Below are 18,574 nucleotides of genomic sequence, written 5' to 3'. Positions count from 1 at the left end.
AGGGGAAGGTTAGCAACAACCACCACCGACGTGGGCGGTACGATAGGCGGAGCCGACATCCATGGCCTGTTTCTCGTTGCTCGACCCGTGTCACCCCGTAAAATTCTTCATCCCCACGTTTCTCGACGAGCGTTCCTCTCTTTCTCTCTCTCTCTCTCTCTGCCCGACTCATCTCTTTCCTACTTTTATCCGCACCGGGATGTCACGGCGCGGCTATTCCGTTTCTGTCTGCCGCGCGAGTCGCTTGAGCTCGCGACAGAAAGGGCGAGGTGCGACTGGCGACGTCAAAAGTACAGGCGAAGGTTCGCTCTCCTCGCTTTCGACACTTTGCATCGATCTCCTTTCGGAGCCGAGGCGTCGGCTCCTTCTTGGCCTAATTCGTTCACCACCACGTCGCGGCGGCCAACCACCGATCCATGTCACTCCGGAAGCCAGATATCGGCGATGCTCATTGGGATTTGTAAGATGTCTTCATTTTAAATGCCACTTTTTTTATTTTTTTAAACGCCAAGATAGATAGTCTCTTTTTCTTCAAAAATTACGGTTTATACATGAAACGGTTTAGACTCGATAAATCATTCTTCAATCCTTGCCCGAACGAAGAAGCGCAGCCTAATTTGTTTGAATTAATGAGTTTCTAATGATAAGACGTAAAGTTGAAAAAAAGTTTACATTTCTGATAAAAAAAAATTAAATTTTATATTAGCTCAACAATTATGCGCATTAAGTTTAAAACTGTCTTCTGTTTGAATCTTCTTTTCACTTTTACTTTTACTCTTTTTATTATCGCAAGACTCGCATTTGCATGATAATGAAATTTTATTTCTTTGTAAGTAGAAGAAAATTTAAAAAGAAAATGTACGTTCGCAGTATATTTCAGATGTTATAACCATAACTTTGCATAAACGTACATTATATATTTTTTATTTTGTATCAAATTATTATTTTATTTTGTTTGGAGAAATGGGGGGATAATCTCTCTGCATCAATCATGTGCCAACGTTAGAGTAGGAAATTGTGGTACCCCAGTTGGATACAGCAAATATCGGAATGAGAAAAGTGACTGGCACTCCAACGACTGGCCGTGGAAATCCAATTTTCTCCCGGGGCGCAAAAACACCCCGTGAAAAATGGCGCTGCAGTTACGGCGCTTGCTCGCCGTTCGCGCAGCCGACGCTTATTAAAAAAGTATTTATTTAGAAATATCCGGCGCGAAAGGTGAAAGCGCCGGCGGTGAAATGCATTGTGAAGGCGCCCCGTGAGAGAGAGAGAGAAAGAGAGAGAGGGGTGAGTCGCATCGGTCGCTCACAAGGGGTGTCGAAGAAGAGGACGTAGACCGGAGAGAATACGCGGGGAAAAAGGGGGAAACACGCGGGATTTCGGCCCCGCTTAGGGTCGACGAATGGGGTGACGAATGAATACCGAGTATGGATTCGCCGGGAGCCAATAGGGGTGCGTGATGTCCTCCCTCGTTCGAGAGAGAAACGCCAATCGGGTGTTCTCGCCGTTGGCGTAGCTCTCGGCGAGAGGGATGAGGTATATAAGGGATGAAAGGGGGGCAAAGCGGGGGAGGCAGGAGTGGCACGACGGTTCGACACGGCTCTACCTGCCTGCTCGGCTGATAAAGACAGATAGACAACCCCCTTTTCTCTCCCGATCTTCCGTGCTAGATCATGCCAGCTTTCACTAAGACGGCGACCCCCGGTGTGTGTGACACACAACCGCATTTCTCTCTCTCTCTTGTTTTCTCCCTTTTACCCTCCTCCTCTCCCTCTTTTCATCTTCCTTCTCTCTCTCTCTCTCTTTACTACTACTAATACATCTCGGTATAGCCACCCCATTTTACTCAACGACGCCGCGATGCGCCTTGACGCCTCTTTCTTCGGATTACACCGTTGCCCTTTAAACATCGCCTAGCCTCGGCTCACCCCTTCCATCGCATCGATATCAATACCTCCCGCGCGTAATTAACTGAAGAGGAACACAAATTACGTTCCACCGATAGGTACGTCTTTATCGTTGTGTATATCTCGGAGCTTCAAATGCACCCTCTAAATGGACTCGAAGACAAATGACTACTTTACGATCTTTCCAACGTTATGTACAATATAACACTGCCTCGTTTATGTAATGTACGAATGTCTGTAATTCATGTTTAAATGAAATTAATGTTGCTCATTTTATGCTTGAAATTAATAGCCAAATTTATTACTATATTGTAATACCTATGTATAATCTTTTTCATGTGGAGAGAACATTGTTCATATATAATTTCGTAATTAATACTTAATAGAAATACTCTAATTCATCATTAACTAGATTAACTAGATCGATCTGGTCGCGCCAGCAACGTTTTATTGACAAGTCTCAAACTAACAGAGAATTTGATTCGGGTCTGAAGCGAGAGACGGCCGGTGAGACTTAATTCGTTGTTTGCAGTACGACGAGTTTAGCGTTTGGCGCACGTGTCACGCCATATGACAAACGTGTATATCACAGTGTCGCACGCAAGCACTTACGCGACACTCGAGAGAATTCAAGCTCAAACATTGACGCGAAGTACATACATGTCAATACAATATCTCAATAATGATGGACCAACAATCAGCCAAGGAAAAATTTTTATCGGTAACTTTTAAACGATATAAAAGCAAAAAGAATTTATATTCTTTATTCAAATTTTATTTTAATTTAATTTAAAGTATCGACATTTTTATTTAAAATTAAGGAAATATCAAAATTGTATAGTAATTATCTATCCATTAAATGTAAAAATGTAAGAAACATATTTTTACGTCTATTTATTATCTAATAAAATGTTTTGATTGATAATTCCAAATCTACATATATTTTATTCCAAATTTATGTGGCAGATCGTAAATTATTATATTAATATTTATTGAATTTAATGAACGTATGTCTTATATGCAGAAACTGTTCTAAATGATTTAGATTTCGTCAATAATTTTAATTATTTTCTACTTCAATTTTATTTGACATAAAATTCATTTTCTAATCAAATTACTTAGCGTTGCATTTCGCATCCGCAATTAGAAATATTTTCCTCCGTGATATAGGAATCGTGAAATTTTTTCCGACGTCAACTTGAACTAACGCGGATCAAAAATACGAGATTGAAATGAAAAAGAGAACACTATGACAATTGCGCGCTGTCACTCTATCAAATTCATTTCCGGACACGTATGTACGTACGTACACATACATTCTCGTGCGGATAAGCGTTAAAACAAGCTTTCATCGTCGAGCGCGACCGCGTTGAAAAATAAAGAAGGCAGCTCGGCGTTATGGCCGAGTGTAATCTCGTTTCCATCACTTCGCGAAGTGAAACTCCGCACCGCTAGTCCGAGCGATTACGACCCCTTCGTCGACTCGCGCGTTCGCATCCCTCTCTCTGCCGCGTCTGTAAGTTTCTCTGTTTCGCGAGGGGGAGAATTACCCAGGAAAATATATCAGTTTACAATGATAAAAAGCAAACACACGGGAAATAACGCGAGGAATTACTGAACCGAACAATATGTCCCCTGTCTCTGGAGAGACGGGGCTGATATTTCGAGCGGTTCGCCCGGCCAACAGCATCCGACGGAGGGTGCATTTTCCTTCACAATAGCGCGAGCACCGTTTTATTTCGTACGGGGGCGACATTGAAAATTGTCTCATTAACGCGAACCAAAACGATCCGACGGCCAGTACCGATGTTTTATTAAAGCGTCGTTCGTTCCGTGCGATGATTAAGTTAAGAGCACACTTCAAACTTTTTAATGGACCACAAAAGTCTATTTTATTTTTAACATGAAAATATATTTATCTACTTTCAACATAAATTAGTTTTTATTTATGAAATTCTTCCTTTTATTTATGATCTTCTCTCGTCTGCATATTTTACCCTTTTGTATTACGTTGACACTTGATTTTTGCTAAAAAATAGAGTAAAATTTGTTGTATATATTTTTGAAAAATGTCCCTGCGACTGATTCAAAATCCTGGAATTACTCGAGGTACGATCGAGATACGAAAGGTGGCTAAAAATTGGTATCTTCTCGCTTGCGGGTGCCTCTTCGCGAATGGTGCTCGTGTAAGAACCGCCGACTAGTGAGGTAAACTCGAGTATCTACGGCACAAAAGCGGTGGTGCGGAGTAGTCGGTGGTGGCCGTAAAGTTAGGTACGGGGATGAAGGAGTCACAGCCCGAAGGGGTGGCTTTTCCTCGGTCCGAGCATTTCGTAGGCGATGTGCTTCCAGCCGGAAGCTCAGTTCCTTCCTATTTCTCCCTCTCTGTTTCTCTGCTCCCTTTTCCTTCCTATTCCATCTTTCTCTTACATGCATGTATTGTTTTCGCAGATCCGAGATGTAACGTCTGTCTCACTTGCTCTAGGCGCCGCATACACGCAAACCACCGGCAAGAAGTAGACAATTCACAATTAGCAAACACAAACAAAACTATGAGTAGCCTCAAGTTGCCTGGGATGCGACAGCAGCGGGCTTAGCCGGAAGCGAACGGTGAGATAGAGGCTTCTGGGATGCGAAGCGACTAGCACGACGGTTCCTGAGCGTCAGTCTTCACTACGAAATCCTCATCCTCTTCTCCTGTTCCGGTACGATAGTGAAGACGTGCGTATACAGTGTAATCCGTAAATAACTATTCATATCATAGATTGTGTTGGTTATACGTTTAACCAACAAAATCTATAGTTTTACGCATTATAAAATTAAATAATATAGAAATAAAAATCGAAAACGATAATTTTTTAATTTTATTTGAAATATATTTTCCATTTATATATCTTGAAATTTTATTAGTTGCAAAATCTTATATATAGTACTTTATATCTTTTATGCCCGCAGCATACTTTGGCTTCTATCTTTAATTTGTAAGTTTTAATATTTATTAAATTGTAGATTATAATTATAAGTTAATTACACAGTACTCAATTCTCTTAGATCACTTAAAAATTGCAAGAAGATTCAGATTTCGTAAAATGTAGACTGCCTTTTTTCGCGTGATTATTGAAGTATATATGTACATCAAATGATGAATCTGAAAATAAGATTCAATCACACATAATCTCATCGTATTATCTGACGGATTATGTATGTCTAACAACTTTTAGTCGATCAACGAAAGAATTTAATCATTTAATAAACCATGAGTATATCAGGAACCGTGGCTTCATCGGTATCTCTTGTCAGTACACCCGGTATACACGCGCGCATCAGGCTCTCACCGTTGCGTTGGAACACTTGAAGCTCCGACCAGTTACGGCAACAATAGGCTTTGTCTTCGCGCCGTCGGCGCTCGCAAATTGGTAGAAATCTTGATTAAAGGTGCAATTCTCTCCGCTGCTGACTGCGGCAACAAATATGAATTGCACCCCCGATGCTCCCGTCCCTTCTACATCGGATGAAAATGGAAGAAAACGTGTTGTATACTGCGCTCCTTAATTGCGCACAGCATCCGGAGAGAATCGCTATCAATGATTCTAATTGTAATATATGTGTTGTCTTTATACTCCGAATGCAAGATAAACCGCGGTTATCTCTCGCATGATAAAGGAAATATTTTCACAATCAAACTGTCTCATTTTATTCATGTCTTCTCTCAACAAAATTTACGCTCTAGACAAGATGAGAGAAATCGATCGTATTCTTATACCATAGATGTTAAAAACATTTTCAAATATAAATTATTCTGTATACATAGAATATAATAGCTCGCACAAATTATTATTGATAAAAAATTATGGTTAATTATATGTAGCATAAACAAAAAAAAATAATTATACTTTTTACATACTTGTAAATATTGTTAAATAGTTATTATACTATAAATAGGTCTTGAATAAGATCAGAGAATTCGTATTTGCACACGGAAAAAAGAAATTAGTCACAATAGCTAAATTTTAACTATCTCATAATATTACAACTTAAAATTTAGTTATCATGTCTAAATTTTAGCTATAGTAACTATAATATTTTTTAACTATAAACGGAGAATTCTCCGTTAAACTATAGTTAAAAAATATTAGCTATTATAGTTAAAATTTAGACATGATAACTAATAAATTTCAGGTATAATATAAGGACAGCTAAAGCTATGATGACTAATTTTTTCGCAGTCAAAATAGAATTAAATCGAAAAGAATAGAAACAGCAAACCTGACTGAATGTGAAAACTCGTAAGTTTCTGCTTACACGATGTATATTGGCCATCACATCAAAATTAATCCTATTTTGGATTATGTGACGACTCTCATCGATGTAGGCAAAAGGAAACGAATTCTGGATACCGAAATATGGCATAGAAATGGAATATAACGCTTCGTATATGACAGATGTGACAAAGAGCTTGTCGCCATAATCCGTCTAAACAGTTTGCCCATGTGATGTCTATACAATAGCATTGGAACTATATTCATACAGTCGAACACGTCTCATTATATCTCAAAAATCCCTAATAATCTTCTATAAATCTATCTATAAATCTCTTTATCTAATTGTTGACATATTTGCTTCCAAATAAATTCATTTTCCATATTGATATTTCAGACTTACCTTTTATGAATTTTTAAGTTTGACATAATGATTATATTCAAGTCAAATAATATCGTATTTATTAATTAAATTAAAATATGAGATAAATAATTAATGTTTCATATAACGCTAATATATAATAATATTCGATTATATATTATATAATTTTTATAATTATTATATAATATTATATATAATTATATTATAATTATTATACACAATATATAATAATATTTTAAATTATTCTCAAGCATTATTTAACTCTTTGACTTGACTGATACTTGATCCTTCTCGCAAATGATTTATTCTAGTCAATTTATAATAGATACAACATACAAACATTTTATTTCTGGGTAGAATATGAAACTCAGATAATAGAGTTTTTCGACTTACAATTAACACAAGAGTGTCTCGAATTAATTCAGATATATTTACCACACTCTAAAAAGTAATAAATATCATCTTTTAAGTGTGGAGAGAACTCCAAATGCTTATCTATTGAGAATATTTGAGTAAACTGTAGGCATTTTTTCTTTCTTTTTTTTTTTTTTTTGATTAGAAATTGGGCGACCCCCTCTTCCGTGCTCTCTAGCAACTTTATATGATCGCAATTTGGATGCGCGTAGCAAGCAGAGCTGCCTGAAGGCTTCAACGCGTTCATGCTCATCCTATGCTGAGCACACATCACAAAACAGAGTCAATTTACATAACGATAATTGAAACATACATGAAAGGACTTTGTAGTCCCAGCAATATCATGTATGAACAAACTATTGAATTTTTGAAAAAGCATATCAATTTTGCATTTACTACACATACATACATATTTTGCGCAAAGAATATTCTATGATTAAAACAAGTTTGCAATATCTGAGAATTAAATAATATCACAAATATTTAAAAATATATTTAAAAATGTCTCTAATTTTTATAACATCTCTGTCGTTGAAGCATGTTTCCTATATAAATCCACATAGGATACATATAACTTGAAATTTATTATAAATTTTAATAGATTAAACGTCTACACGGGAAAAAAACATTAGCAATTATAGTTAAATTTTAGCTGTCCCTATATTAAACATAAAATTTAATTATCATGCTTAAATTTTAGCTATAGCATTCTGCGTTAAACTAGAGCTAAAAAATAATTATCATAGCTAAAATTTAGGCATAATAATTAAAATTCAAGTTGTAATATAAGAGGAGCTAAAATTTAGCTGTGATAGCTAATTTTTATTATATGTAGACAAAAGTTATCACGGAAAAAATATTAACTACTATAGCTAGAAATTTTAGTTGTCCCTATATTACACATGAAATTTAATTATCTTGCGTAAATTTTAGTTGATAGCTAATACTTTTTATCTACAGCATTTTTCTGTTAAACTACAACTAAAAGATATTAGTTACCATAGCTAAAATTTAGGCATGATAACTACGTTTCAGGTTGTGATATATAGACTATATAGACAACTATAAAAGTTTGCTATAAGTAGCTAATTTTTTTCCATGAAGAAGGCATCTTTTTAAACAATATCTGTATTGGAAAAGTCGTAATATATGTATGTATTCAATGTATCGAAAATATAAAATTTATTGCATGATTTTCAATATTAAATATTTCAAATAAATGCATAGTTATTATTTTAAATAAATAATATTTTCACGCTTAACTAATCTTTCAAAATAAAAGTTGATTCTTTTATTTTATTCTTGAATACGTTTATAGGTATACTCTGTCTTTTGCATGTTATTTGACTATAAATAAGATTAAAATAGTAATTTTTTTTAGGAAACAAAAGAATAAATAAGCACAAAAAATAACTCTATGTTATTGTTATATGATTGCATATAAAACCACTTATAAATAAATTTTAATTTTCTGTAAAAGTTTTACCTTCATATCTCATCAAAATCTTAAATATTTAATCCAAAAATAATGCATTCAAGATTAATATCACGTCCTGTGACTTACCTTTGATGTTATTATTATAGACAGTATAGGTTTAAATAACAGTAATCAATCAGTTGAAATTCATAAAATTTAAATGCGTTTTAAATATATATTTGCTATCATAGAGAAATTAAGTCGGTCATAGTTATGATATCTTAAATATTGATCGGAATCTCAATTCTTAAGCACAGATGAACAAATATTGTATGCAACAAGAATAGCATTTCAAATATGTAATAATCATAAATGAAAATAGTCGTAAACTTGGACCCAGCATTATTTAATAATTATTATATATAAAAATATCCAAATTTAAATATTATATATATGTTTAAAAATGCAAATTCCAATTAAATATATGTATATATAATACAAGTATATTATATATTTTTCTCTTTCTCTTCATTTTTTATTTAAAAAATATTAAGATTATTCTTTTCACTTCCCAAGTATAACAAAAAATGTATAAAAAATGTTTAAAACTCATTTTCAAAAATATTTTAAAAACGTTTAAATAAGTTAATTACGTCCTCTTTTAATAATTAAAAAATTTTTATTTCAAGGTTAATGTAATATAAATATTTATTTAATATTAATTAAATATTTATTTGATTAATATTTTATTCATTTTATAAATAAAATATTAATAAAATAATATTTAATAAACATTAAATAAAAATGTTTATATTACATATTAACGTTAAAATAAATTTTTTTATTGAATAAAAAAGTATATAATGTTCTTGAAATATCTTATTAAAAATGAGTTTTAAACATTTTTTATACATTTTTTTTGCTACTTAAATTATTAAAGCATCAACGAGAGACATACATATATATATATATATATATATATATATATATATATATATATATTAACATTTCGAAGATATTTTAAAGTTTATCATATGCGTATTACTGCGTAGATATGCAAATCTTTGAAAAAATCTATAATACAATAGTTATTTAAAAATAAAACGCTCGTGTGTTTGTTAAGTATAATTAGTCGTTTTTATGATCATATTCTCATCGTCGGTGTCGGTGTGCTAGAAAGAGAGAGAGCTATATCTATTATACATATCTGTCTATCCATTGTAGCTTCGTTTTTCTGGATGAAGAACCTTCTTCTTTTTTTTCTCTTCCTTCTCGTTGTCCTTTTTTCACGCACTTTTTTATGCATTACTAATTATTATCGCTACCACCACACTATTTAACGGAGAGAATATTTGCTCTGCTTCTCGTTTGAAAGAGTAATAATTAAATGGCGCGTAACCAGGTTTGCCAACATTTACATTTTGACTTCTACCTCGAGGGTGCGTTCGGAAATCCTACTCACGTGTTAAAGTATCTTCTAATTGGTCAATCGAGATCCGTGCTCCGTTTGCTGATTGGTTAATAAAATTTATATTATCTTATGCATAGGTTTCTGAACGAACCGATATGCTGTCAAATTAGGTAAGGTTAAGGTTGAGTTAGGTAGCAACGCTATCGTGCAATGTGTATTTTTCTATTTTGTTGTCAAAAAACGTTTTTTTAATATATTTTGCACTGATTATATAAAAGATACTGTCTCAATCAGTGTTTCAGAAGAAGCAACAGAAATAAAATATATATTTTAAAAGCGAAAACTTTTTAACATGACAAACGTACGAAGAAAGTAAGAATATATGTGAATATTGTAATATTGTCAAAAAGCCGCATTTCTCTTCTCTCTTTACTTCTTAAAAGTGTATTGAGATAATGGAAACGACACCAGAAATTATAGAGGAGAGTTGCGAAAAAATTCAAACCAGTCCTCCGATACAGATAGTACGAGTGCCAGTGAAACATGCTAATCTAGGCATACGAAGTCATGCCATGTAAGCTTATAGAGAAACATATATTTGATTTCTTTGATTATATATATTTTTATATATTATATTTATATTATATAAATTTTTATTTATTATATTATTTATATTCTTATTCTTTTATTTATTGATTATATATTATTGATTTATTGATTATATATATTTTTTTATACATGAAAATTATAATATATTTTTTTGTTTTGGCAGGGATATGAGTACAATGGTAGAACTGACATCATTTAGTACACTTGGAAAGATACAGCCCTTCCTGGTAACTATTACGACTACTGCAGCCTTGTTAGTGGATTTACACTGTCATTTAACGGACAAGGAAGTTTGTGGCTATCTGGGTGGACACTGGGATATCAATTCACACAGTACATTTCATAATTACTGCATTTAATATTATATATGAAGTACATAATTATATTTTACATACAATTAGAATATTAATTTATTGAGTCATGTATTTTGTAGATCTTTCTATAACATGTGCATTTCCATGCCGATACTCTGGCAAGGAGAAGTCAGCTGCAGCAGCTGTGGAAGCTGAAATTGCAAGAGCCATGGAATGGAAACGTGTCACACTGGTAGGATGGTATCATTCTCACCCACGCTCTCATGCATCACCTTCATTAAGAGATGTGGATTCTCAATTAGATTATCAGATCAAAATGAAGGGGCCTAGTGATAATGGATATATACCGTGCGTAGGATTGATATGCTGTGAGTATATTAAAAACTTTTTTCTGCATGTACAGTATACTTTATAATTATTTATTTTTAATTTGATAGCTCCTTACAATATGGATGGCAATTGCTATGAGTCAAATTTTAATGTCTTTTGGTCTCTGCCACCACCTGAAAATAGACCTCACGAGTATCCTCGACCAATGCTTCTCAGTTACACATTATCACAGGAACATTTTCTTTCTCAAGATACTTTGGAGGAGATTGTAAGTATTTCTTAATGAATCATTCACATATTTCAATAGTAATATTGAATATTGAATCTTTTAATTAAAGTTCAATTAAACAAAATGTAAAATTTAAAAATAGTTAGATTTACATAAGAGATTTTATTTACTATCATGATTCTCACTTATATAATTTACTTTTGTAGAGAAGATGTATAGAATATTATAAGAGCGAAGGTGGCATCGATTTTACTGCCAATTTTAACAATAATACAACATACCTTGAACGTTTACGAGTGAGTAACTATTAATAATAATAAATGTACAGATAATAAAACTTATTAAATATTATATTAATAATCTCTAATATTAATAGTGCTCCCTAGCATCAAAGTTGCCTGGTCGAAATAGATCAAACGGTTCATACTGGGACGTGATCAGAGAAATGATTTGTCCAGGCTCTGAAGATGGCAATGCACCAGAGTTCTTAACTATGAAATTTCCCTTGGTACCTTCATCAGAATCACTCGGGCCACCCGTTCCACCAGGAGTGGGTCTCACAGCTGGTAACGCGGCTGTTTTCCTCGCCCCGGTCAACTTCAAACCAGACGGCGGTGCCATAATCACTCCCACATCCAAGCCGTTCGTGTTGCAACCGTCGACCTCTCGTGATGGCATTAAAAAGGACAGTATAGGTCCTAATGATGCAGCGTCCATCACGCAGATAAAAGACGGTAACTCCATCGTAAGCTCCAAACACATTTCGCCATCGGAGATTATCCCGAGTTTTCAATCGGGCGAGCTGACGGTGTCGGTGAAAAACACCAAGTGCGATTACGATTTCGCACCGGCGGATTTCTCGAAACTGTCGAATCCCCTGGCTGGCGACGGCACCAAGAGCACTCGAACATCGAGCTCTGATTTTCCCTTGGCGGATATCACGCAGCAAATTACGAAGTTTTCGGATCTGACGAAGCTGGCGAATTTCTCCACTGCCGATCTGGCGAAACTGTCTGGCTTCTCCATCGCGGACTTTACGCGAACCACGTCGCCCTCGCCATCTACGTATATGCGTAACATTGCGAATCTGTTTAGTCCTCTTGGCAAGATCTCGCCGGCGAAGGACATGGAAGGTAACGAACGCAAGAGTGACTTCGTTACCGTCGACGCGATCCCGTCGCCCTTCAAAACTGCCGCCTCAGAGGCTTGCAGAAGTTTCTCGGCTGAAGATTATACGAGCGATCGTAAGAAATTAGAGGTACAGGCCGACTCCGCGAAAATCGGCAGACCTGGTGAACATCAAGGAACGGAAGATCTGACAATATCGAGTGTCAAACCTGACTTTGGAGGCATGTTGGATATGACGATGCTGCATAAGAAGCAACCGTCGTCCCAATCGGCCGACATGGGAGATTCCTTAAATCTTTCCAAGGATCGTTGAATCTGTGTAATAATATACTCGAAAACATTGCATTAACGTACAGTTATGTGTAAGAAGATCACCATATATCTAAGAATCTTATATATTTGTACATTATTTTAATTGTTTTTTTTAATAAGGAGAATTTTATTGAAATTAGAAATTTCCATGACAAATAATTTTCTCTATTGCATTTGATATTTCAAAATTTATCACAATATAATCACTATATGTGAATAATAATTAATAAGTTGCAATACACAAAATATTATATAATTATAAGTATTATTATAATATATATGAATTTGATTATATATAGTACATATTAAGTATATTTTGTATTTATCGAGATTATTAATTTTTGAATAATATCAGGAGAAAATCGCATATATCTAAAAATCTTGCTTGTCTTCAATAATAACTTTAAAAGAGAATAATATACTGATATTTATCAAATGAAATAAATCCATGTGTGTGTACATGTGATAGAGACATTGATTGTTTTATAAATCTTATCAAGTCAGTATATATTTCTGTAATTTATGATAAAGAAAACAATTATATTGCAAGTGGAAAAATAAGACTTTTTAACAAAATGTCTATATTTTTCGTTTAATGTGTGTATTTAAAAATATTTTTTACTTTTACATAGTATAATGTATGAAAATATATTTATAAATAGAAAAGAAAAAGGGATTATATAGATATATTAAATATGACTTTTATAGGTATTTGATTTTTTATCAAGCATTTTTACTTCTATATATTTTTGATTATTAATTAAATTACAATGTAAAGTTATTGGTAATTATATCTTAAAATTCATTATATGTAAAAGTAAATTAATAATTTATTTTTTTCAATAATTTTGAAATGATTGAAATAAAATACATTACAATTATAATTTGTTTTACATAATATAAAATTTATCATTGATTATAATTTTTTTAATGATAATGTACAATGTACATATATCTTTACAATTATGGAGGAATAATGAAGGAATTGTGTAAACTGCATAGTAATGCAATATACATACATACATGCATGTATATGTATTTGTATGTACATGTATACCACTATATAGTATACAGTCATTTTCTTTTGCTTGTGTTGCAATGTTGATAGTGTGGCATTGAACACGGTGTTGGTTAGAACGTTAGGTTAGAGCATGCGAGTTTGTGGAATGCATTTTACATCAGACAATTATTAGAATATGTTTCGATCAACGAGGTGTTTGATATTCGCGTTGCATCGCGTGAAAGATCGCGGTTGTCTGCACACGTGCTCTCAGCACTTGTCAGACGTCACCGAGTATGAATGTAAGTTGGGGTATTATTATCAAAATTAATGCAATATTTAGTTATATAAATATGTCAAGTGTAATGTTTAATTATATGATTGTTTATACATTGCAGCTCCTATTACAGATGAATATAAAAAGGGTCCACAAGAGGGTAGAGCCCTTTATTTGGATGCTCAAGCTACTACCCCGCTGGTAAGTTGAAAGCATGATGTCATATGATGCAATCTATGTGCATATAGAAAAATAAGATATTAAACTATTACGCAGGATCCTCGGGTATTGGATAAAATGATGCCATATATGACAGTATACCATGGCAATCCACATTCCAGAACTCACATGTATGGTTGGGAGTCGGAAGCAGCAGTTGAGCATGCTCGCAAAGTTAGTTGCCTTGCAAATTTATTTTCATATTTTATGATTTTATTTAGTCTATAACAAATTATTTATGTCTTTTTAATAGCAAGTTGCAGATCTCATAGGAGCAGATAAGAAGGAAGTGATATTTACATCAGGTGCAACAGAATGTAATAATATAGCTGTAAAGGGTGTAGCAAGGTTCTACAAATCGAGAAAAAATCATGTTGTGACGACCCAAACAGTAAGAAAGTTGCATCTTTACTTAATAAATCCTAATTTGATAAATATAATGAACTTGTTGAACTTATCTAGGAGCACAAATGTGTGTTGGATTCATGTAGAGCCTTGGAAGCAGAAGGATTTGATGTAACATACATTTCTGTTAATGCAAATGGTCTTATCGATCTCAACGAATTAGAAGCAGCTATTAAACCAACTACGTCCCTTGTTTCTGTAATGATGGTGAATAATGAAATCGGTGTTAAACAGCCTATCAAAGAAATTGGCGCCATTTGTAGGTGAGTGACTTTAACATTGTGCTTATTCTATATATATATATAATATTTTTTAACTCCACTTCTTTCTCTTAATGTTACAGGAAGAAGAAAGTTTTTTTCCATACAGATGCTGCACAAGCTGTTGGGAAAGTGCCAATCAATGTTAATGCTATGAATATTGATCTTATGTCTATTAGTGGTCATAAGTTATATGGTCCAAAAGGTAATTTTGCTATTACTGTAATTTACTATTTATAAAAAAGAGATGGTATAACTTTTTCATAAATAGCATGTATTAAAATTATTATGTATTAGAATTGTTTTTTATCTGTTTATATTGAAACTTTTAATAGTGAACTTATTCATGAAAAATATAAATATAATTTTCATTGATAAAAAAGTTAAATATTTTGTGTGCACCTTATATTCATTTTATTAATTATTTATTAAGGGATTGGAGCCTTATATGTTAGAAGACGGCCACGAGTGCGTGTGGAGCCATTGCAAAGTGGAGGTGGACAAGAAAGAGGAATGAGAAGTGGCACTGTGCCTACCCCTTTAGCTGTAGGATTGGGTGCTGCTTGTGAGCTAGCACAAACCGAAATGGCAGTAAGTAAAACAAATAGTTGCTATTATACAATTCCTTCTGAAGGAATTAAAATTTACATGTGTAATTTTTAGTACGACCACACATACATCAACATGCTATCAAATCACCTTATTGAGAAGATAATGTCAAACTTGGCGCACGTTGTGCGAAACGGCGATCCTGTGGCTTGGTATCCAGGCTGCGTGAATCTATCGTTTGCGTTTGTCGAAGGTGAATCATTATTAATGGCTCTGAAAACTGTAGCGCTTAGCAGCGGTTCGGCTTGCACCAGCGCCAGTTTAGAGCCCAGTTATGTGCTGAGAGCGATTGGTACTTCGGAAGATCTGGCTCATTCCAGTATTAGGTAAAATTCATATTTTAAAATGAAGGAACTTCGCTAATTAGCAGAATTATCTCATTAAAAACTTTGTACTTTATGAATGTAATTTTGTGGACTAGGTTTGGCATTGGACGATTTACAACGCTCGAAGAAATAAATTTCACCGCGGACAATACGATAAAACATGTGAAGCGACTTCGGGATATGAGGTAACACGGTTATTAATTATCATATAAACGTTTATTTTTTTTTTCAAGTGTCAGATGTGATGAAGGATCTATGCTTTAAACTTATGAGTTATTTCGATTTAACAATTTGAAACGTTTGTAATCTCGTTTCATGGAGGGAACAACTTTATCGTTGGACGTTTCATGAGATCGTGTGATTATTTCTATCTCTACGCATATGTATTAATCGTGACGACGTGACACCAAGAATAAGTACCAAAACTCTAATCTTCATTCGCTTGTTCTTTTACAGCCCATTGTGGGAAATGATGGAAAGTGGTGTGGACTTGAAAACTATCAACTGGACTCAGCACTAGTGCCTCATTATCGCGTGTAGTCTTTACGACTTTAAGTATACATAGTATGTATGTTGATTAAATATATATAATAATATCAATCGTAAATTACATTAATAGATCAAGCCTAGTCGAGCAAGAGGTATAATTTCTTACAACGTATAATAATAAATTTTTTATTTAAAAGTCTTCACCGTCATGTATGTTAGATTCGATCTGTGATCGCGATACGTCATTTATATATGTACATCACGTTCGTACATTCTTCCCATCCTCTCTTTTTGTAACTTTTCCTCATAGAAAAGTCACATGTGATAGATGTTTGATATAAAAAATTTATGTTATAATTCATGTTGAGCCTTGGTAGTTCTCAAAGAATTACACATGTCGTGTTTGTGATCACAGATTAACATAAACATGACGGGTCAGCTGCTTCGTCGATGTAGGAAATTTTAAATCGATCCTTGTCCATCTCGTGAAGTTCCATTCGCGACCGATTAGCTTCCACCAGATGTTGTGCTATATCCTCAAACATCTCATTAATTCCTTCACCAGTTTTACACGAAGTTTTGTATATTCCCGAAATCAGATTATGACATTGTTCACTGGAAAAGATTCATCTTTCTCACAATTTATATCAAAACTTAATTTAAGCTAATTATAAGAGAGAACTATTAACAATCATTACCAAAATTGTTCCATCTCTGCATCTGTGACTTGCGGTGCAACGCTTTCCACATCACTTTTGTTCCCACAAAGGAATATTTTTGCATTTTCTGCATATGTAACTATGTCAAGCAAGTGTTGAGATAATAAATGAAACGACGTTGAGTTATCCAGGGCAAACACTAAAATAGCAGCCTCTGCAAACTTGTAATAACTTGAGGTAACGGATGCAACCCTTTCCATACCACCAGTGTCCCATAATTGTAGCTAAAGAAATAAAAAAAACAAAGTCAGAAATATTCAGCGACCTAATTTCAGGAATATATAAAATATATTAATATCTTTTTATATACTATATTTATAAATATTTATTAATGCAATATTTAAAAACCATATACAAAATATGTATTTATTATAAATATATATTATATTATATATATTTAAATATATATTATATAATAAATATGTATTATTTTAATTTGTTGCATTGTACATAACTCATGCTTGATTTAGCAGAACAAGAAAAGATAATATAAAAATAAATTATGTACAGTACAATTCACATGGAGGCAAATCTGGGACACGATCGATAAGAAAAAGTTTTTTTCTAAAGCAATCCTATTACATTCCTTGTTTTGCAGATTACGGAGTAAAAAAACAACTGGCGGAGGCAACGTCGAGACTCACCCGTATTCGTCTGTCTTCAACAACGTATTCCTTATCGATATTGTCGAGACCCAGGGTCGACTTACGATCGCTACTGGCAACGAACGTATTGTTAGCAAAGCGTCGAAATATTGACGTCTTGCCTACTCCGTACTCGCCGCACAGTATAACCTTCTGCTCCGTTACTTTGACAGTCGCCATATCGTTGACGACGTCGCGCGACACCGGCTACGATCACTAATGACGGCGCATCGTCATGCACGTGCACGTCTCTCATTTAGCAGAATTAAATCGAAGATCAACGAGAAATCGCGCCTCGATGTCACACGAAACATAAATCTCTCAATTGCGACAATTATTATTAGACAGGTGATTCATCCCTGCCAATCCCTCCTCGTTTTGTCAGTGGGTTCTGACAATAGACGGTCAATGAAACCCACGCATTCTATAGGGTGTACCAAGAGAAAAAAAGTAGCAAAGTTGATTTTTTTCATTAGAATGTGTAGCGTTTTTTTATGATTTAATATTGAATCTGATGTTGAATGACTGATGTTTAATGATTATTTTTTTAAAGATATATCACAATTTTTCATTGTATAATATAATATATTCTCTTAAAAATATAAGGACCGATTGAAAATAACGTAACATATATTTTTGGAAATATAAATAATCATTTATTTATGACATAAATAATGGAAAATGAATCATGTTTGATATTTTTTTTCTAATTATAAACTCATCTTTTTTAAAATTTCGCGCCCTTGCAGAATTCTTTACAGCCTCCCATTTCTTATATCTTCTTTCGAGAGACACTGTTTTGTCAATTTTATTTTTTTAAAAAGAAAAACCATTAGACCTATTTTATTAACATGTTTTGATTGACTTCGTATTAACAATAGCCATATTTAAAAGATAAAACGCTTATGCAACTG

The 18,574-nt window shown here is 33.6% G+C and overlaps 3 protein-coding genes across 3 annotated transcripts; 2 read left to right on the top strand and 1 right to left on the bottom strand.

The window, feature by feature from the left end:
• The first annotated feature begins 9,970 nt into the window (after nucleotides 1-9,970).
• LOC114932471 (uncharacterized) lies at nucleotides 9,971-13,309 on the top strand. The gene is made up of 6 exons (XM_029304687.2): nucleotides 9,971-10,364; nucleotides 10,563-10,732; nucleotides 10,833-11,081; nucleotides 11,151-11,311; nucleotides 11,479-11,568; nucleotides 11,649-13,309. Exons 1-6 carry the CDS (start codon nucleotides 10,246-10,248, stop codon nucleotides 12,711-12,713), a joined length of 1,854 nt encoding a protein of 617 aa, XP_029160520.1. The 5' UTR covers nucleotides 9,971-10,245; the 3' UTR covers nucleotides 12,714-13,309.
• Nucleotides 13,310-13,687: 378 nt separating this feature from the next.
• On the top strand, nucleotides 13,688-17,142 carry Nfs1 (Nfs1 cysteine desulfurase). The gene is made up of 10 exons (XM_029304734.2): nucleotides 13,688-14,014; nucleotides 14,111-14,190; nucleotides 14,266-14,382; nucleotides 14,462-14,599; nucleotides 14,671-14,876; nucleotides 14,957-15,078; nucleotides 15,307-15,464; nucleotides 15,537-15,808; nucleotides 15,904-15,993; nucleotides 16,265-17,142. Exons 1-10 carry the CDS (start codon nucleotides 13,909-13,911, stop codon nucleotides 16,326-16,328), a joined length of 1,353 nt encoding a protein of 450 aa, XP_029160567.1. The 5' UTR covers nucleotides 13,688-13,908; the 3' UTR covers nucleotides 16,329-17,142.
• On the bottom strand, nucleotides 16,378-18,097 carry RabX6 (RAS oncogene family member RabX6). Its single transcript, XM_029304736.2, has 3 exons — nucleotides 17,661-18,097; nucleotides 16,996-17,240; nucleotides 16,378-16,912 (listed from the first exon to the last, which is right to left on the bottom strand). Exons 1-3 carry the CDS (start codon nucleotides 17,838-17,840, stop codon nucleotides 16,714-16,716), a joined length of 624 nt encoding a protein of 207 aa, XP_029160569.1. The 5' UTR covers nucleotides 17,841-18,097; the 3' UTR covers nucleotides 16,378-16,713.
• Nucleotides 18,098-18,574: the final 477 nt, after the last annotated feature.

Source organism: Nylanderia fulva, unplaced genomic scaffold, assembly GCF_048542155.1.
Source record: "Nylanderia fulva isolate GAGA-0341 unplaced genomic scaffold, ASM4854215v1 Scaffold13, whole genome shotgun sequence".
In the NCBI taxonomy this organism is placed as follows: Eukaryota; Metazoa; Arthropoda; class Insecta; order Hymenoptera; family Formicidae; genus Nylanderia; species Nylanderia fulva.
The sequence above is the reverse complement of the archived record's forward strand: the minus strand, read 5'-3'. Positions and strand labels throughout refer to the sequence as shown.